Source organism: Nelumbo nucifera, chromosome 3, assembly GCF_055504915.1.
Source record: "Nelumbo nucifera cultivar China Antique chromosome 3, China Antique-T2T, whole genome shotgun sequence".
Lineage (NCBI taxonomy): Eukaryota > Viridiplantae > Streptophyta > Magnoliopsida > Proteales > Nelumbonaceae > Nelumbo > Nelumbo nucifera.
In genome coordinates, this window is record NC_142651.1 from 89,018,103 (window position 1) to 89,040,070 (window position 21,968).

A 21,968-nucleotide genomic window follows, 5' to 3' on the forward strand; every position below is an offset into this window, starting at 1 on the left:
TGGAAATGAAGTCATTCACTGTTAGCCCCATCGACTGTGAAAGTGCTTCAGGCTTTATTTCTGGAACTCCATTTGGTAACACTGGCACCCATGGGTCAGTAATAAAAACCGCAGAACCATCCTTAATTTGCCACATCGTATTTGGTTTTAATAAGTCCCATAACTTAATAACCTACTTCCACCATCCCCAGCCCGCCTGCTTCTTTTTTAGGGAATAAATAGATTTTTTTTTACATATTTTCCTTTTATAGCCTCCCTCCATAGATCCTTTTCTTCCAACCACAATCTCCAAATTTGTTTTGAGAACAGTGCATGATTAAACTCTTCATTCTTTTGAATCCTAAGCCCCCTATGTTTTTCGGTTGACAAAGGATTTTCCATGCTATGGTGTGCATTGATTTGTTTCCTGCCAGAAATTTCTCTGAATCTGTTCTAGCTTCTTAATTATGGCACTTGGAAGGATTGAGAAACCCATTACGTAATTTGGTACAGACTGGAGTGTTGATTTAACCATGATTGTTCTTCCTGCTTGTGATTACAGTTTAGCTTTCCATAACCTCAGCCTTGTATTTATTTTGTCTAGTAATTCCAATTGATTGATTTTGCTTGTACCCCATAATGTAAGTTGGATTCCCAAATATTTCTCTACTTAGTTTTTTCATAAGGAGGATTGACAGGCGAAATTTTACTTTTTTTCGATGCACCCCTGGACTAAAGAAAGATCCCGATTTTATTCTATTAATTCTTTGGCCAAACACCTTCTCAAACTCCTTGAGCACACCTAGAATCCGTTGCACCTGTTTAACCTCTGCTTTATAGATTAGAAGGAAGTCATCGGCAAACAATAGATGTGAGATTTTGGGCCATTTCTACTCAATGTGATGCCTTGAATTTTCTTTTGAGCTTTCTCTTTGAAGAGCAAATCCGAAATTACTTGCATCCCACTGATAAATAGGTAAGGTTATAGAGGGTCTCCCTGCCTTAGCCCATTATTTAGTTGAAAGAACTCCTTATGTGTTCAATTTACTTTGATTGAGAATCTTGGGGTTTCCATACATCATTTTATCATTCTACACCACTTTTCTAGAAAACCAATGCCCTATAATACTTTAATAATAAGATCTCTTCTCATTTTGTCATATGCATTTGACATGTCAATTTTAGTTGTGTTCATGTCAAAATCATATCAATCCACTTAACATAATTAATAAATGTATCAATTTTAAATTAACTCGTTTAACTTAAAAATGACCTGTTTATGACCCTAAGTTTTAAGTATTAGATCATGTATGTATATTTGGATGGAATACTATTATGGTAAGTAAGTATGATATTGAATGGTTTTATGAATTTATTTAGGTAATGAATTATTGAATGTTTGTTTTATTATTTAATTTAAACAGACTAATCATGTTAAATTTATGTTAATTCAGATTATAGATGTCATCTAGTAAAGAAATTAACAAATCAATTATATTAATTCGCATTAAGTGGGTTGTATCATATTATACATGTAATAAATAGGGCATGTTTGTGTTTAAAAAATTGACCCGATTAATTAATTATGTTGTACTCATGTCGGCCCATACCTTTGATTTTAATGGATGTATTGGTTTAGATGCTATCTTTTCATGTGTTTAACACCTTTGTATATGTTCAAAGGAAGTAAAAAGCTTGTTGAGGATAAGATGGTCATCTACCTAGGCACTTTTATAATAGTTGAAATTAATTCTCTAAGAACAATAGAATTAATATTAGGACGTGGGATGAATGGGTTTTGACCAGTCAACATCTTTTTTGTCAAATCTCGACTTTTAGAAAAATGAGACCCATAATTATGATTAGGTGACAGTTGGAATGGTTGGACCATTCGAATCAGCAATGGAGTGAAAATACCGGTTTATAGGGCCAACTTTACTCCCTTTCATTTGTCTTAGAGGTGTAAAACGGGCTGTGCTTGTGTGGGTCAGGCTATGCCAACCTTACTTTAATTTGGGGTTGGTGTGGAGCATCATCTCCGTCATCGTCTCCATCTCCCTATACCGGCAAAGGTGTCACGAGAGTTGCCGGTTCTGCAAAGGCGGAAATTGACGCTACCAATGCTGGTGCTGCAAAGGCATTGGAGGGTATTTGGGTTGTAACAGAAAAGATTCCAAAAATTGACGCTGCCCTTTGAAGTCTAGTTGCATTGAAGCTGGAGAAGGCCTCTAGATCTCCGCAGGTGCAGCTTAATTTGACTTGCAAAAAAAGAAAGGAAGAAAAACATGTATAGAAAGACCAGAGAAGCTACGACCATTAGATCTGGAAAGAGAGAGAGAGCATATGCAGGAGTGTGTACTAGCGGCGCAACCGCCGCTGGTGGATGGTGGAATAGTGGAGAGTGGAGGCTGTGGTTGAGAGAAGTTACTGTTCATCGTCTCCCACCTTGAGACGAAAAACAGAGTAGCAACATAAAGAACATCTCCTCTCTGTTTGGCTTTGATAGGAATGGTTCTTTCCGTTCTGGTGGAAGTCCCTGTGAGCATATGAAGGCGAAAGAATAGGGTCTGATCTAGGAGTACTGTGATTTTTCTTCAGAAAGACTTCCTCAAAATAATCCACTTTATGAAGGCTGCTGGGACTTGCTTGCCTCTTCCCGGAAGCAAAGAAACTCGATGCTGGGGTCAGATTTCTCCTTTCTCTATTCTCAGACCTCCCCTTCTGCTTCCGACTCTGATCTCTCTCCTTCCTGCGGAGAGAATTGTCAGAAACAGTAAGAGTATAGTTTAAGAAATTTACCCTATAAATATTAGGAAGACTTCCTTGCCACCGAACTAGCTACGTCGTCACATGATGAATCCAGTATTCCAGTCTGCCTTCATGAAATTATGTCGGGCCGATGAAGAACGGGCCGGGCCGGGCTGGGCCAGCCCGTCGGGCTACCGAGCCCACGAACAGGACATGGTCTCCTGAGTTCCCTTGCTTGACTCAATTACTCGTTCAGTGACTCGCCGTCGCCGGTTTTCGTGAGACAACTGTACGTCTGCTCCCTGAGATATGATGTTCCTACAGGTTCCTTCCTTCTGCAACATTCTTTGGAGCGTCTCTGTGATGGCCTGCTAGGCTGACCTTGAAATAGATGGCTAGATGGGATCTTCGTCTTTTCCTGTAAAATTCAACCAGCTGCCAAAACAAACACTTGACAGTCAAGCTCTTAATCTCCCACGGGTCCACCAACGTATAACTTGAATGCATGAACCAGAGTCCTCCTTGAAGAAATTTCTGCATGTCATCCTCTTGTTCAAAAATTAACACTCAATCGCCTCCTTCATCTGGACCAACTTTCGCATTCTTCTGTGGTTCCCAGATGTTCAGAAACGAACACCCACCAAAGCTCCGTCAGAATGCCAATAACGTTTCCCATTGCGCAGGGATTCCAATCGCCGGTGCGATGTACAGGGTAGACTCGAAAACTAGGAGCAAGCAGCAACCTCTTAGGCGAAAATGGTTAGGGTTACGCCATTAATGTTTTAGAGATATTTCTATCAAAGCATCAAATTTAAGTGACATTGCCTATTTACCAAGAATGGTAAACCATTGTGCTTTCTTAGTTGAAAGTTGAAGGTAGTGGCATTATGATTTTACTAATCCCTTTCATGTATGCATTCTTCTATGAAACAATTATTGTCCTTTCTTTCTGGTACTTACGTCAGGATAGCAAGTCTCTAGGGTGTTGTCTGCATATAAATTATGAGAAATCTTCTAACATCCTCTTAGAACTAGGAAAGGGGTGCAATGGCCATCTGAAACAAGCTTTTACATACCATTCTTTAAAAACTCTTTGGCCATAATCAGTAACTAGGGGGCTAAGGATCACTTTGTATGACCTCTAGTTGACATCAATATATTATTTCTTTATAACTTCTAATATGATTATTCTTTGAGCGGAAATGTCACTTTTCATTTGTCAAATGTAAAGTTATTAAACTTTTTTTAATTATTTCTATTCATCATTCACATATCTTTCTATGTGACTCTTCATAACCGTATATGGTCTTGACTTTATATTGCTTTTCCGCATTGTTTATTGTTTCATATTTATGCACCAATTCTAAATGTTGCCACTTATCTGTATTTCACTGATTATTCTAGAGTAGGTATATTACAATGGTTTTCATTGTTCCTTTTAGTTTTACCATTTTATGTTAGTGATATTTGTTTTAATTTTACCAGGGCTGTTGCTTTTAATTCATTGTCAGGAACAATTCCAGAGGAGCTTGGAACCCTTAAGGATCTAAATGTTTTGTGAGATATCCCTGTAACCTTTTCTCTAATTTAAACAAGAACTGAGTATGAGAAAACACATAAAAAATCTTTTGATGATTGAAAACCTTCAGTACTTAATTGCCTTGTTGGATATCCTCATGTTTTTTCAAAATCTAAGATAACAGGAAATCTATACATCCAGATGGAATGTCAGGGTTTGAAGTTGGACTAGCCAAGCATGGGTTCAGTAGATTGACTCATGTGTTATCTATGCATATACATCTTATTAAAGCTTCAATCACCCTAGGGACAAAAGATTTCTATGTTAGAAGAGTAGAGAGACAGTTGAAGAAAGTTGTTTTCACCTCTTCAGTGGTGGTGATGCCAAACTAGAAGTACTCCATTGATATTATTATATGTATTTTTGAATGACATGATACAACAGGAAAGTAAAAATTATTATGATAATTGTTCATTTTAACAATATTTTTGAGGAGTAAAGAGAAGAGGGAGCAAGTGGCAACTTAGAATAGAAATAGGATTCACAATCTTCTCATGTTTGGTGGAGACTCTAATTGAATACCCACCTAGTGGTGTGTCATAGACATGATGTTAAACATAAAGCTTAATAACAAGTCTATCCCTAATTGTACAGGGGTTTTATTTTGCTTTTAATAAATTCTTATACTTTGCTTTTTCTCAAGAAAAAAAAAATGGACAAATAGGAATACCCTTACTTAAACATAGGAAAAGTCTAAAATGCCCATGTCCTCACATGCCTAAATAAATACATAGTCTAACACTCCCCCTATATATATATATATATATATATATATATATATATATATATATATATTAATCTCTTTGCATCTGCACTATAACAACCACACTTTGTTTCTAATTCTTCCATGTGACTGAAATTACCCCCAAAGAATGTTCAATGACTAGTTATAATGACAATCCAATATAATCTAATTTGCATCAATGTACCCTTCCGGTTTCAAATACATTTTAGTATATAGTAATCCATGTCCTTGTGCGCTCTTTACCTTCAAAAAAAAGTCCTTGTGCACTCTTTAAATGCCTTAACAGTCTTATAATTGCTTCCTAGTGAGGAGCTCCTTGGTTCTACATGATCTGTCTTAATACACTAATTGCAATTGCAAATGTAATCTTAAGCTGAGTAAAGATGAGATAATTCAGGTTGCCAACAAACCTTGTATCTTCTTAATTATCAAGAAAAAAACTTGTGTATCTTCTTTGATCTTCAATTCTCTATTTCTAATCGTCACTTAGCATTGTATTTGGGTCCATAAGATTTGGCTCCCAATTGTCTTGTTTCTTGAAGAAAATCAAAAATAGTTTTCCAAAAGAGATTAGTACCATGCTTAGATCATGCCACCTCAATACCTAAGAAATACTTCAACTGTCCATGGTCTCTAGTATGGAACTCCTCTTAGAAAGAGAAGCCCTCTGGTGTCACATAGATCTTCCACATAGACCACTAACACAATCTTCTTAGGTGTAGTGTCACAAATGAATTAAGAATGATTAGCACTACACTTCTTTAACTAAAATAGTTGCATCACTACTAATCTAAACAAACCATGCTCTAAGAGACTACTTCAGCCCATATCTTGCCTTCCCAAATCTGCACACCCATATAGACTCCCTTTTAACAAACCTTTCAACCCAGGAATCCAGGCCCAATAAGGATATGAAAAAATAGGGTTTTCTCCACTGTGAGCCTTGTCCAGGGTAAGGTAAAAACCAGTTCTGCAATAAATTTGAGGAAAGATTTAATTCTGAAGGTATTGAGGATGTTGATGGCTTCATTGCTTCCATTAACCATAGTACTACTGAAGAGATTAATGAAAACCTAATAAGGAGGTGACTAATGAGGAGATTTATAACACCCTGCTTTCCATAAAAGATCTGAAAGCCCCAGGCCCTAATGGGCTAAATGTCATTTTTCAAAAAAATTTGGAATATTGTTGGTGATTCTGTGTGTAAATGGTTAAGGCTTTCTTCCACTCTGGGAAGTTGAATAAAACCTTTATAACCCTCATCCCTAAATGTGAGAATCCAGAGGGGCTTAATGATTTAAGACCCATTAGTCTTTGCAATGTAGTCTATAAAATTATTTCCAAATTTCTGGTTAATCGCATCAAACGATTCAAACCTTACTTGGATGATATTATTTCTCCTTGTCAGAGTGCTTTTGTCCCCAATAGACAAATTTCGGACAACATTCTCATTGCTCACGAAATGATGCACATGATGAGAAAGAAAAGGCAAAAATGGAATGCTGGCCTGTAAGATTGACATGGAGAAAGCCTATGATAGGCTGGAATGGGATTTTATTGAACAAGTTCTAAAGAAGTTTGGATTTCATCATGAATGGGTCCATTGGGTGATAGAATGTATCAAAACAGTTTCATTCCAAGTGCTCATAAATGACTCTCCTTCTAGAACTTTCAGTGCTACTAGGGGTATTTGGCAGGGGGATCCCTCTCCCCTTGTATCTTTGTGCTTTGCGCAGAGGCATTATCTAGGAGACTTTGTGTGGAAGCTTCTACTAGAGATAAATTGATTGGGTGTAAAGCTTCTAGGTGGGGGGGGGGGGGCTCCATTCCCATTCTCCAATGTGCTAATGACTGTGTTATATTTGCAAAATTCCTCCATTAATGCGTGTCTCAAAATTAAAGAGACCTTGGATAAATTCACCAAGGCCTCTGGGCAGTTTCCAAATTACTCAAAATCAACAATAAACTTCTCCAAAAATATTCCAAATAGGCACAAAAAAATCATGTCTAAAATTCTCAAAATTCTTCTTTGGAGGAAAAAAATCTATTTGGGTGCTCCTGTTATTGATGGGAGGGTGACTAATGAGGTTTTTAAGTTACTTAAGGAGAAAGTAACTAGGAAGCTTGCAGGATGGAAAAAAAATTCCCTTTCTCTGCTGCCTCCATGGTGCCCCAATTTGTCATGCAATCATTCAAAATCCCAAAGAATGTCATTGACAAGTTAGAGAAGGCCCAAAGGGATTTTATTTGGGCCAACTCTAGAAGTTAGAATCCCATCCACCTTGTTAGCTGGAAAAGAGTCTGTATGCCTAAAATGTGGGGTGGACTTGGTGTGAGAAACCTCAAATGGATAAATCAAGCCCTACTTGCTAAACTAGGCTGGAAAATCATCACATGTAAAGACAACCTCTGGGTAAAAGTTGTCAGTTGCGAATACTTAAGAAATTGTAATTTTTGGGATGCAGAACCTAAAAGTGGCAGCTCTTGGGCTTGGAGGGGTGTCCTCAGCTCTAGGGATCTTATTAAGAGGTGCTTAATTTGGAGAATTGGAAATGGTAGGTTGGTCAAATTTTGGAAAGATACGTGGGCTGGTAATTCTCTGATCCAGGATGAGGTCAATCCAGATTCGATTTCTGATGTCGAGATGCTAGTGAGTTGTGTGGTTGACCATGACAGGAAAGTGTGGAATGAAGATTACATTAATTCTATCACTCTTTCCCATATTTGTTAATGTATTAAACCAACTTTGATTCCTTCTCGATCGGTGGAGGACAAGAGAGTTTGGAAATTTATATCTGATGTCAATTTCTCAGTTAAAACAACTTACAAATTTACAATAAGGAAAGCTGATCTAATGGGGGAGGCTTTGAGCTTAATGGCACCCCTAAAAATGTTTGGAATCTAAAGATTCCCCCAAAAGTCAAAGTTTTCCTTTTCCTCCTTTTTAATGATAAACTTCCCACAAAAAATAAACTAATTGCTAGAGGGTTTAATATTAGCCCTTCTTGCATTCATTGTGGTGAGGAAGAAAACATTGATCACATTTTCACCAAGTGTGATATTTCAATCCAAGTGTGGAGTCTCATGTCTTCGAGCCTCCCTAGCCCTTTAGAGTATGATACTTCGATTAAGCACTGGTGGGAAAGAATCTCGGACTATAGTGGTCCTTTAATGACCATTACTACAAAGAAAATTGCTTGTTTGCTTTGGTATGTTTGGAAAAATAGAAATGTTGAATGTTTTAGTAATAAGTATACTACCCCTAACCGTTCTATCTACTGGGATGAGATTAAGAATAGCACGCTAGGTGCTGATACTAGCACAAATAAAGATTGGAATTATATAGGTTGGTGGGGTCCTAAACCAGATAGCACCAAGATCAATTTTGATGCTTCTAGCAAAAATGATGGTAGGTGTGCGATTGGTTGCATCGTTAGAAATTACCAAGGAGGCATCCTTGAGTTTAAAGCGTATTGAATTGGGTCCACAACTATCAATCTTGCTGAAGCTTGGGCGGTGTGGGAGGCCATCAACATTGCTACTAACTACAGAGATCAGCCAATCATCATTGAAGGAGACTCCAAGCTTGTCATCGACTGCCTTAGAGGTAAAGTGTGAAGCCCCCATGGAGACTAGAGATCATCATCAAGGAGTGCCATTGTCTGTCTTCAATGTTCAGCTTAAACATTGTCTTTAGGCATGCGTATCGGGAGGCTAATCAGGTTGCGGATTGGTTGGCTTGCAATGCATTAAATGGTCATGTTTTTTCATCTAGTAATTTTCCTAGTGTTCTTAGGGCTATTTGCATAGCTGATTTGTGGGGAAGAGCTACCCCCAGGCTTGTGTAGCTCCTTGTGTTTTCATAAAAAAAAAGGTAAAGAAATTCTAGCTTCTAAGGAAGGATGTCTTGCCCTCATCATCCTCTAGCTTTGATCAGTCGTAGTAGGAACCTGAGTCCTCAAAAAGCGATGGATTTTGGTGAAGAAATATCAGTATGCGAACAGGACTCAGGAAGCTCAGAATTCTCAACTTTGCCTCATGCAGTAGTTCCAATTGAATCAAATTCCAGAGTGAGGGTCATAACAATGGTACCCCTTTTGGACTGAAGAATATCCCAAGAAGACACTTAATAGACTTTGGATCAAATTTCAACCTAGAAGGACTCATGTCATGGACACGCACCCAAAGACCTTAGGAGGAAGATGGAAGGTATTCTCATCAGGAAAAAGAAGCTGATGAGGAGACTGGAGATGAAGGGTCCGCGAAGGAAGTTCGTTAATAAGATATACAATTGTTTGTACAGCATCCCCCCAAAACCAAGTTGGGACATGCATCTGGAATAACAGTCCCCTGGCAACTTCAACCACATGTTTGTTTTTCCTCTCTGATACCCCATTTTGTTGGGGGGTATGAGGACATGAACTTTGGTGAATTGGTCCTTTCTCTTCAAGGAAAGTTTGTAAATGCTTGTCAAAATATTCCTTGGCATTGTCAGATCTAATAATCTTAATCTTCTTTTCAAATTGTGTCTCCACCATATTAAAAATGCCTTTTATAATTGAAGGAACTTCATCTCGGCTCTTCATCAAATACAACTAGGTATACCACGAGTAGTCATCAACAAAGAGAATAAAATATTTATAACCACCCATACATGGAATAGAATAAGGTCCCCAAACATCAGTATGTATTAAATAGAAAGCAACACTACTTCTCTTGTTACTTGCAAAATACGTGGTTCTACATTTCTTTAATAGTTGACAGACTTCACATTGTAGACCAGAACTAAACAAGGACTCAAACAAACTAGGAAACAGTAACTTCAATGAACCCAAAGACACATGCCCAAGACGGTGATGCCACAATTTCAATTGACTTAGTTTTTCATCATGACAAGACTCAGGCTGACACATTAAGCCAAACTTTGGAGACTGATCAAGAAGATAAGCTCCATCGGCTTCATGTCCACTGCCAATCGTCTTCCCCGTAGCCAGAGATCCTGGAAGACACAATAAGACGGAAAGAATGTTATAGAACAATTATGAGACTTTGTAAGAGAGCTAACAGATAAGAGATTTCTATGCATTTGTGGGGCATGGAGAATTGATTTCAGAGAAAGGTTGTTGGTAAGTTTAACTTCACCCAAACCCGAGATTGGGGTCTGAGATCCATCAGCAATAGTAATCTTACCTTTCCCTAGAAAAAGTTTATATGTGGTAAAGTAGGAAGGCTACCAGTCATATGATCAGTGGCTCTTGTGCCAATTATCCAAGAGCTAGAGGATGAGGCATGACACGCAAGTGTAGTACCTGATTTTGCAAAAGCACTAGAAGGTGTATGCGAACTAGCAGATGTAGGCAACCCACTCTTTTCAAGATGGAGCAAGATGCCTCTCATTTTTTGCATCACATCAGAGGTGTCATGAGTAGATGCCTGAGCAGAAGAATTTCCCTCAAGCATGTGAGTCTGAGAATCATGACTAGCTGTAGCAACATGAGCATTTGCCTTCTTTTCGGTTTTAAATTTCTCAGGCTTTGGGTGGAGATTTAGTTTCCAGCACCTATCCTTGGTGTGCCTTGGCTTCTTGCAATATTCACAAACTACATCTTCAGGTTTACCAAAACTCTGTTTGGGTTTTGTAGACACAAGAGCTGTGTGCTCATTGACAGGAACTTGCATCATGGCAATCCTCCTACTCTCTTCATTCTGCACCAAAGAATATGCTGTGGAGAATGACAAAATATCAGCACTAAGGATGTGTTGCCTGGTTAAATCATAATCAGCATTCAGTCCAGCAAGAAAATCAAAAACTCGGTTTTTCTCAATGTACCTCTTGTATTGTTTAGCAATAGGATCCTTCCACTCCAAAGCTTCTAAATGATTCATTTCTTCCCAAACTGATTGTAAGGAAGAGAATCACATGGCCATTGATTTCTCCCCTTGTCGCATATTACATGCTTCTCTTCGCTTGAGAATAAGTTGGAGTTAACTTATCCCAAATGTCCTTAGCTGTTGGAAGGACCATATAGTTGCGGGCAATGTGAGGTTGCATAGAGCATACCAGCCATGCCATAACCAGCAAATTATCCTGCTCCCATTTGGAATAATTTGGATCTTCAGTTTTCGGCTTACCGGTAGTAAACCCAACCTTACCTCTTCTCCCGATTGTGAGCTTAGCTGATTGAGACCATTCAAGAAAATTTGTTCCATCAAGTTTTATAGTAGTAATTTGCCCTCCAACACTGTCATTACTTCCCGGGAGGACATTGGTAGGTACATACACATCCTTGTGTGAGTTCATTGATCACCACCCCTCTAAAAACACTTTTCTCACCAACATCACAATCTCCCAACACTAGATGAACACCCAAACACCTTTCCTTGAAGGTTAAACACGGGCTACAGCAATAAACGAAAGAAAAAAAAGGTGCTGGTAGCAAAATAGGGGAAGAAAAAAAATTCCCAAAAAAAGTTTTAAGGCTCCAAAAAATCTGAGACTGCTTCCTGTAATCTCAGAAATTTACCACACTTCAAATGTAAGTGGGTTTAACAGCAACCAGCCCACCATGCGAGCATGCAAGCCCTAAACTCCAAATCTGTAATTTTCGCCAATTTTCTTCTAAAAAATCCAAAAAAAAAATGTAAAAGAGCTTCAAACCTCCATGAAATGTATATCAAAATTCCTCTAAAAATGAGGCGCATCATGGGGTGGCAAAACCACACATGAACGCCGCCGACTGTACAGGCTGCTGACGTCAACTGGCGGCGTGTTGATGTCCGCAGGTTCGCCTGTGAGTGACAACCAGCGGCTGGTGCTCTCCTTGATCTTCCGACGCTTTGATACCAAGTTAAAGTGGTCAAGAAGGAGGAGAAGAAGAAGAAGAAGAAGAAGAAGATGAAGAAGAAGAAGACGAAGAAAGGTTTATCAAAGAATACTGGTGTGTTACTGTTCACACCCAGAAGAGTCTTTCTTAACTAAAATGAAGAAAATTACAAATGGACCCTTGAATAGGCACCCAAATACAAAAAGATGAAAGGACATAAATGCCCTTACATTCTCAACATATCTTTTACATTCTGATACATCTATATAAAGGTATTATTAAGACATTATTTTACTAATTAAAACACATAAAAAGTCCCCTCTGAAATTTTGAAAAAAAAAATATAAGAGTGAGGTTTGAAGTACCAATACACCCTTCTGCTGTATCAGGGTGTATTGATATTTTGAACCTTGCAACTAACATCGTGGACCATCTACATTAAAGATTATGGAATTGACTTACTTTTTTATTTATGTACGAATGTTCAATTTAGTCAGATTCATAGATTATAATACCATAAGGAAGCAAGAAGTACATTGATCGGATTGTCCAATGGGATGCCAAATATAAACATTCCACCATGTTTCTGACATGGTTACAGAGATCTAAACGGATAAGGACTGTACATTTAATAAAGAAAGGTCTAGCATTGATCTGTCCTCACGTGCTTACATTTTATTAGTTCAGGTGTATCTCTCACCTGCAGGTTGGTGGTGATTTGATCATTTGTAAAATGACCATTACTTGCGAGTATTTGAGTATATTCAGATAAATATATATATGGTGGAAACACAATTGATAATGGATAGAATAGTAACGGCATTTTCTGTATTTGCCTTTTGGTGGACTATCTCTGATTGGGAATATCTTTAGAGGTATATAAAGTTGCAGGAAGTTATTCTAGAGGTAATTTATATCAGGGTAATACACTGGCTTAAATCTATGGAGCTGTTCAATAGTGTCATTGGATAATCTGTTAAGAAAGTGGAGAGAAGTTGCTTTTTCAGCCCCAGATCAAGTAGTAGTTCCAGTTTGCCCAAGCAGTTTCGGCAACCCAGGGCCATCAGGTATTGGGGGTGTTCTAAGAGATGAGAAAGGGACAATAATTGCCTTGTTCTTGGGTCCAATTGAACCTGGTGACTCTCTTAGAGCTGAGATCTTGGTGGCATTGGAAGGTGTTCAGAGAGCTAAGGAGTTAAACTTACAAAAGTTGATCATTGAAGGGGACTCCAAGCTGGTGGTGCAGTGGCTGAAGGAAGATAAAAATGGGATGTGGAGGTACAGCAATGAAAAGAAGATCGGTCCATTCCAGGCAGCAACAAGACTCAAATGGTTAACTAGAAACATGGAAAATGAAGTAAATTGGGTCAAGAGGTGTGCTAACTCCTTTGCTATTGGGTTAGCAAAACAAGGGGTAAACAGGGATACATTGTTTTGGGCACAACTGTTATGTTTTAGCTTGTTTTGTTTCTTAATCTATTTCTTAATGAAATCTTCGTTATTGATCAGAAAAAAAAAAGTTGCAGGAAGTTCTAAATATTGTGAAAAGTTTAAGGAGAGATTGTTATCATAATTCTCTCTAGAGTCAACCCAGGCCCATCAGGAATTGGGGGATTGTTCAGATATGGGGATGGTAAAATTGTCACTATGTATTCAGGGCCTATAGGAGTAGGTGACTCTTTGAGGGCGGAGGTGATGCCTTTGTTTCAAGGTGTAAGATATGCTAAGCAGATGGGGCTACACCAAATAGAGATAGGAGACTCTAAACTGCTTATTGATTGGTTGAGGTCAAGTAGTGTGGGAGCTTGGATTTATAGACTTGTCATAAGGGAAATCCTCAACATAACAAAGGGAGATTGGGGTTTCTTTCAAGTGGACTAGAAGGTCAGCTAATGGATTAGCTGATGCTTTAGCTAAACAGGGGACAACAAGGGAGAATCTATTCTGGGCAGAATTGTAAAAAGGATTATTGTGGGTTTAGCACCCTATTTCAGGGGCTGACAGTTGTACATGATATATCTTTAATTTTCTTTAATGAAGTTACCATTTCCAATAAAAAAAAACATAAAGAGAGAGGTTTTAGGTAATTCTTCTTAAGACTAGTTTGTTTCCAATAAAAAAAACGTAAAGGGAAGTCTGAACTATTTTTGGCTGTAGTGGGGGCTGCACCTCGTGCCTCTGTTGGGATGCTATTATTGTATTATTTTTTTCTTTTCTTTAATAAACTTTCATTATTTATCAAAAAATATCATGTGTATTGGTGCAAAAGTATGGGAGTGCAAATAAGATGAATGCAATTCTGATTTATTTTTGTTTTAAAGTGAAACCACAAGTGAAAATGAACAAAAAATTACACTCTCCTAATTTGTTCTCCCATGCATCTGCACTAGTGTAAATGAAATTGCATTGCAGACAAAGTTGTAAATTGTTTTTCACTGTCAATTGTTTATCAAATAACTTTCCAAATTTAAAGCTTTTGTGTGCTTGGTGTAGTAACAAATCTAATGCTACAGGGGGCTTTACGAAAAAAAGACTTTGAAATAGCAAAGGAAGCAGGTGGGATGTTTAAAGGAGTTGTAGAAGAGTTGAATGCTTATGTATCAGAGAACTATCTTGAAATTCATCTTTTCTGGGCTGGAAAAAGTACTGAGAGAATACCTGAAGATGGCTATTATGGATCATCCATTTCAGCCATCAAGTTTAGTCCGGGTAATATCACATAGAATTTGATTAAACACACACCCAAAGTTTCAAATATTGGCTTATCAAAAAACAATGATAGACATTCAACTCATATTATATTAAATACTGATTATGAATTTCTTGAATAGATTTCACACCAAACGTACATGGCAATCCAGAATCACCTTCATCAGAAAGGACAGGCTTGATTGTTGGTATTGTAGTTACTGTTACAGTTGTCATCTCAGCATCTCTTTTCACTATCCTCTACATGAGACGAAGGAAAAGAAAAAGCATCCACAAGGATGAAGGTAATACACTGATTTTAGCATTGGTGATGGGTTTATCTATTTTTATCTTCTGTTAGCTATCCTGTGCAGAGTTTGGGTCTGTTGTAAAGACAAGTGTGAAATGGGCTCAGTAAGCAATCAAGAGTTAAAACACCATGTTGCAGGCTTGATTAGAAAGCTTAGCCCCATTTCACACACTAGTGTTCACAGCAGATCTTGTGTCGTATAAAAAGGGGATGTTATGGTAAAAAAGGCTTGTTAAGCCTCATTGTCCTCTGCCGAAAATTGTCCCCTCCATTAGATTGCTAGTGGCCATTATCACTTTGTCCACATTTATTGCAGAGTAGCAAGTAAGCCTATGAAATGCATGGGGTTCAATAGCAATTTGTTCAGGTTTGGGTTGGCAAATTTGGTTTTTGGCATCAATATGGGTCTTAACTAAGATCTATATTTAGGGTTGATACTTGGGCTGGCCCGTAACCTCATCCAACCCATCTAATTCATACCCTTGCTTTATTAGAGATCGTGTAGAGGGGTTCAAAGATATTTAAGAGAAAATGAGGGATTTTTATTTATTTATTTATTTATTTTGGGGGAGATGATAAGAATCGATCAGCACCCTTGAAGACATTCTAGAAAGAAGAGGCCTTACAACAGGTCCTGATATGGCATAGTGATGGTACTTGGGATTTGGACTGAATTGAACACCAAGGGTATTTTTGCCATTTTATAATTTTTCTGTAGGGTCCAATAATAGGTTTTGATTGTCTAGTTATAGTTTGTTTATGTTTAAAATTTCAGAGTCATTGCATAAGTAGGATTAGAGTTATTGAGTCTTCTTGGAATTGAAATAGGATATGACAACTTAGTTTGAGTCCTATTAGGATTATTGAGTCTAACAGTTTGACTCCTAGGATTATTATGAACTTAGAGTCTATAAATATGTATGGACGTTTCACACAAAGGCAATGAATTATATTGAGTTTTCTACAGCTTATGCTAGCTATGGTGAGTGATTCTCATGCCCTAGAGTGATTCTAGGCACCCTGTGAGTGATTCCAGGTATTTTTCTCTCTTCTTTCTTTCACTATTTTCTCTCTTATTCCTTCAAGAAGTCATTACATCCATCGACAACCATAGAACTCTAATCAAGAAGACCATTCAACATTCTCTAAGGACTAGAACTTTGCTGGTCCTACATCAGGGGGGGTGCCACAAACATTGACTATTGAAGAGAGAGAGATTTAAGAATGATTTTATTAGAGAGAGTAATGATAGACTTTATTAGAGAAGATTAAGGCCTATGAGAGTTTTTACTATGACTTCTTATATTTTTAATAGTTTAATTTAAAATTAAATAACCATGTGTTAGAAATGAGAGAAGGAGGTCCATGTGTGCATTGAGGTGAAAGGACTCTTGGCCTCCCTCCTTCCTCTATCTGATATAGATGGAGAGAGAGACAAGAGAGGAGAGAAGAGAGAGGAGAAGAGAAGGGAGAGAGAGATCTGATTAGGAGTCAAAAAACTATAGCTGGCGGTGCCCAGCTTGTTATTTATATTCACCTAATATAAATGGATAAGAAGTTACAAGTATGCCCCTGGCGGCACTTCCTAATAACAAACAAATAAAAAAGAAAGAAAAGAAACTAGCTAACAGTATCTAAGGCTGACAGCATACTAACAACAACTGCAGAGAACAAATAAATAAGCTTCACAACACTCCCCCTCAAGTTGGGTTGTAAATGTCTATAATGCCCAACTTGTCACACAACTCATTATGCCGCAAGTTTGGAAGTCCTTTTGTGAGGACATCAACAAGTTGTTCCTTGGAGTTGACATAAGGGATGCAAATTTCTCTTTTTTCCAATTTTCCCCATATGAAGTGTTTGTCCACTTCAATGTGCTTGGTCCTCTCATGTAGGACAGGATTGCTGGCGATGTTTATGGCTGCCTTCTTGTCATAGTAAAGAGACATAAGATTATGAAAAACAACTCCAAACTCCACTAGAAGGTTTTTTAGCCAAAGAGCTCCAGCCACCCCATGTGCCATAGCTCTATATTCTGCTTCATCACTTGACCGTGCTACCACACTTTGTTTCTTGCTTTTCCTGGTCACTAGGTTTCCTCCCACAAATGTGCAATACCCACTTGTGGACTTTTTGTCGTCTACAACACCTGCCCAATCAGCATCTGTAAAGACTTCCACCTTTAGATGATTATGTTTATTGAATAGTAGACTTGTTCCTAGATACTTTTTTAAGTATCTAAGAACTCTCTCTACTGCCTCCATGTAAGGTTTCTTAGGAGAGTGCATGAATTGGCTCAGGACCACAACTGAATAGGCAATGTCTGGACGGGTCATGGACAAATAAATCAACTTCCCCACTAACCTTTGGAACTATTTCACATCTTTCAGAGGTTCACCATTACAATTACCCAATTTATGATCAACATCCATAGGAGTATTTGCTGGCCTTGCGCCTAACTTGCTGTGTCTTATAACAGATCAAGGGTGTACTTCCTTTGAGAAATGAAGATGCCCTTTTTTGAGCGGGCAACTTCAATTCCAAGAAAATACTTTAGAGGACCTAGATCTTCACTTCAAATTTAGATGAAAGGAATTATTTCAACTGTTGTATTTCTGAACTCCAATTTCCTGTAATGATGATATCATCCACATACACTATTAAAACAGCAACATGTTCCTGACATCTCTTCACAAAGAGTGTGTGATTAGATTGACATTGCTTGAACCCTACTTGCTGAACTGCCATATGAAACTTACTGAACCAAGCCCTGTGAGATTGTTTCAAACCATAAAGAGACTTTCTCAGCTTGCACACCTTATTTTCACTTCCCTTGGCACAGAATCCCAGGGATCGAACTATGTACGCTTCCTCCTCTAGGTCACCATTTAAAAAGGCATTCTTAATGTCCATTTGATGCAATTCCCAGTCAAGGTTAGCAACTAATGATAGAAGTACTCGAATTGAGTTCATCTTAACTATTGGAGCAAATGTCTCATCATTGTCAACCCCGTACACTTGAGTGTACCCCTTGGCTACTAATCTTGCTTTGTACCTTTCAACTGTCCCATTCGCCTTGTGTTTAACTGTAAACATCCACTTACACTCCACTAGGTCTTTCCCTCTTGGAAGATCCACCAATTCCCAAGTTTGATTTTTATGAAGGGTATTAATCTCTTCCTTCATAGCATCTATCCATTCAGGGTATTTTAAGGCTTCTGCAACATTTCTAGGTACATGGATGCAATCAACTGTAGATAGGAAGGCTCGGTATGAGGGGGAAATGTGATCATAGGAGACATATTGGGTAATGGGGTGTTTGGTAGTGCATGACCTGACTCCCTTTCTTTGAGCAATAGGAATGTCAAGGTCATCCACAATAGGAGCATGGGTATCAGTAGGTGTAACAGGGTTTGGACTTACCTCCTGGGAGTCTGACGGTATTGGATGCTCAGTGTTTGGGAGCTCCACATCTCTGTCACATTGCTGATCTCTATGGCGTGTACGTTGGAAGACACAAAATGGGGCAAGGTCTAGAATAGAAGGAAGAGGGAGTTGGCGGACTTGAACCTGTTTCTCCTCTTCCACACTTATGATTAACGGGAAGATGTTTCCCAAGAAGCAGGGAAGAAAGGTTCAGATTCAAAGGACACATCCATAGAGACAAAAAAACTTATGATTAACGGGATCAAAGCACTGATACCCCTTTTGAGAGGAGGAATACCCCAGAAAGATACGAGGAATGGATTGAGGGTCTAACTTAGCCCGAGATGGAGACAAATCATGGACAAAGGCACGACAACCAAAGACTCTCATGGGAATGGAAAATAAAGGGAACTGAGGGAACAACTGATGAGGGGCCATGTAGTTCAGCACTCTAGAGGGCATGCGATTAATGACATAAGCAGCTGCAAGTATAACATCCATCCAAAACCTTTTTGGAACATTCATGTGTAACATCATCCCTTGAGCTACCTCAAGGAGGTGTCTGTTTTTTCTTTTTGCAACACCATTTTGTTCTGGTGTTCTTGTGCAAGAGCTCCTATGAATAGATCCGTGGGAGGCAAAGAACTCATTGAGCTCACCATGAAAATATTCCTTTGCATTATCTGATTGAAAGATCTGTATTTCATCATGGAACTGCATAAACACCATCCTTTGGAAGTCTTTCACAATCTTTAGAACTTCACCTCTGCTACGCATGGGGAATACCCATGTATAGCGGGAGAAATCATCATTCAATGTGATAAAGTACTTATACCTGCCCTCAGAGATTATAGTAATAGGCCCCCATACATCAGAATACGCAATATGAAAAGGAAAACTGGATCTTTTATTACTTGAATGAAAAGTTGTTCTACGTTGTTTGCTTAACCAACACGTTTGACATTGAAAATCTGATACCGAACATGACTTAAATAAAACCGGAAACAAATACTTCACTATTTCAAATGAAACATGACATAACCAACTATGCCACAGAAAAAATTCGACTCTTATTTGACTAATTATATGACTCCGAGGACGACACCGAGAGACCAGATTTATTGTCAAGAATGTAGAGACCATCCACTAGGCTTCCTCTACCAATTGTCCTCCCATAAGTTATATCCTAAAAAACACATGAACTAGGAAAAAAGGTTACACTACAGTTTAAAGTGTTTGTGATGCTACTGATCAAAAGCAAATTTATAGGAAGTTGGGGAACATGCAACACACTATCCAGGTTAATGCCATGGGGAAGGGATATTGATCCTTGGCTTTCAATGGAGGAGAATGATCCATCTGCAAGCCTCACTTTATCCCTTCCTAATGAAAGGCTATAAGTCTGAAAGAAGTTTGGCTTACCGGTCATGTGGTTAGAGGCCCCTGAGTCAATGATCCAAGGGGAATCAGTGGTAGTGGTGACATGGAATGCAGAAGCCACATTACCTGATGTAAATGCAAATGAAGTAGGAGTACCAGTAACTGAACTATCCATCTATTGCAAAGCCCTACCATATGACTCCAAGTGATCTCTGAAGGAATTCATGATATCTTCCTTGGGGTCAGAACTAGTAAAGTGGTCTCGTGTAGTACCAGTAAACTGAGTATCTTGGGTTGCCACATGTGCTGCATTATGTGTTGTATTCGGCTTCTTCTGACCTTGTACTTTACCCTATTCTTGGTTCTTCACTGCCCACTTGGGCTTCCCGTTAATCTCTCAACATGTGTCACGTGTATGTCTCGAGCGTCGACAGTGGGTACAAAACAACTTGTCTTTATCGTCAGCCTTCTTGGAGTCACTTTTCTTTCCCATATTGTTACTACCAATTGCAGCCAATGCTACCTGTTGATCCTCCCCAGTCGTAACCATAACACTCCACCTACTTTCTTCAGATTGAACAAGGGCATATACCTCTTAAACCGAAGGCAACTCTTTGCTTCCTAAGATCTGAACTCTCAATGGTTCATAAGCAGGGTTCAGTCCCAACAAGAATGCCAAAACCCGCTGCTGAGAAACCAGCTTCTTATAGGCATCACCTTCATGTTTCCATTCTATAGCTTGATAGTGATCAAATTCTTTCCATACTGAAGTAAGGGCTGAATAATAGGCAGACAAACTGCAATTCCCTTGTTTACAGGTTGAGGATTCAGCTTGCAACTGGTAAATCTTAGCATAATGCCTTTGCTCAGAATAGGTGGTTTTGGCCTGTTCCCAAATCTCACTAGCGGTGTCTGCCCACATAAAGTTCTTCACATCGGGTTCCATGTCTGCAAGGAGCCAAGACATCACCATACTGTTTTCTTGGTCCCACCCATCATGTTCAGCTGTCTCACACTTGGGTTCTTTCATTCTTCCATTTATGTAACCAGCTTTTCCCCTTGCTGTTACATAAAGTTTCACATTTTTAGCCCACTCCAGGTAGTTTAGGCGATTTAAAGGGGTAATTGGCATGGGAAACATCATGTTTTCACCCCCCCATACCAGCTGCGCTACGGGTTGGTGTAACTCCAGATGATGCTGAATCATAGTTTGCCATTGAGGAATAGGGTCACAAATGTACCAGACCAGATCCCACACAATCAGAATGCTAAACTCCGAAGAATTTTACTTCTGGAATGAGAAAGATACTTCTGAAATCAGTCCAGCAATAGTTCATCCATTAGAACAGCCCAGTAATCAGTCCAGCAACTAGTCTACTAACAGTCTGCTGAAATCAGTCTACTAACAGCAATAGTTTGACCAGAAGCAGTCATTGAAAAGGCCTACTAACAGTTCGACTACAACACATGATTGAAAAAAATACATACCCCTGTCCAATGCCTGTACGAAGGTGTAAACCCCAAAACAAGGCCTTCACAGCATGGACCGCAGAGAAAAAAGGGGACACATACCCCTGTCCAGCACCTGTACAAAGGTGCAAACCCAGACATCAATTTTCACAGCATCGAACAAAGAGAAGAGAGCCACTACAGCATCGCCCCTCACGACCAAGGAAGAGCCCAAGGAAAGCAGCCACAAGTAGCCTGACCAGTCTGATTAGGTTTCTTGGTCTTCCACGTCCAAGAGATCAAGAGAGAAAAAGAAACTGAGAAAGGGATTGGTTCAGATGAGAGAAAAGGTTCTTTCTAGCCCAGAATTATGCTCTGATACCATGTGTTCTTTCCTGGAGAGAGAGAGACGAGAGAGAAGAGAAGAGAGAGGAGAAGAGAAGGGAGAGAGAGATCTGATTGGTAGTCAAAAAACTATAGCTGGTGGCGCCCAGCTTGTTATTTATATTCACTTAATATAAAAGGATAAGAAGTTACAAGTATGTCCTTGGCGGCACTTCCTAATAACAAACAAATAAAAAGAAAGAAAAGAAACTAGCTGACAGCATACTAACAACAACTGCATAGAACAAATAAATAAGCTTCACAACAGATATCAATCAGAGTGGGAGTTGTGCAGGCTAGATTTTACCTCAGTAAAACAACATGATTTGACATTCAATGAACTTGATGAAAGCTTTGATGAGAAATAGTGAGTTATTGAACGGAAATGATTGATACCCTAAATGAAAACACCTCTAACTTCCTAATCTTACTATGACATGTCTCTGGAGATTCTAT

The 21,968-nt window shown here is 38.8% G+C and overlaps 1 protein-coding gene across 4 annotated transcripts in view; it reads left to right on the forward strand.

Annotated features, from left to right (window-relative positions):
- Positions 1–1,937: 1,937 nt before the first annotated feature.
- The window catches only part of LOC148801705 (putative LRR receptor-like serine/threonine-protein kinase At1g56130), a 35,053-nt gene continuing 15,022 nt past the window's right edge, over positions 1,938–21,968 (forward strand). The window contains exons 1-4 of one of the 4 annotated variants that reach the window (XM_088901792.1): positions 1,938–3,486; positions 4,213–4,284; positions 14,389–14,584; positions 14,707–14,868. In XM_088901792.1, coding sequence (XP_088757918.1) covers positions 14,437–14,584; positions 14,707–14,868 — 310 coding nt within the window. In that variant the 5' untranslated portion in view covers positions 1,938–3,486; positions 4,213–4,284; positions 14,389–14,436. Of the gene's footprint in view, positions 14,585–14,706; positions 14,869–21,968 lie in introns of all 4 variants that reach the window. The other 3 variants (XM_088901793.1, XM_088901791.1, XM_088901790.1) reach the window with 3 other exon arrangements.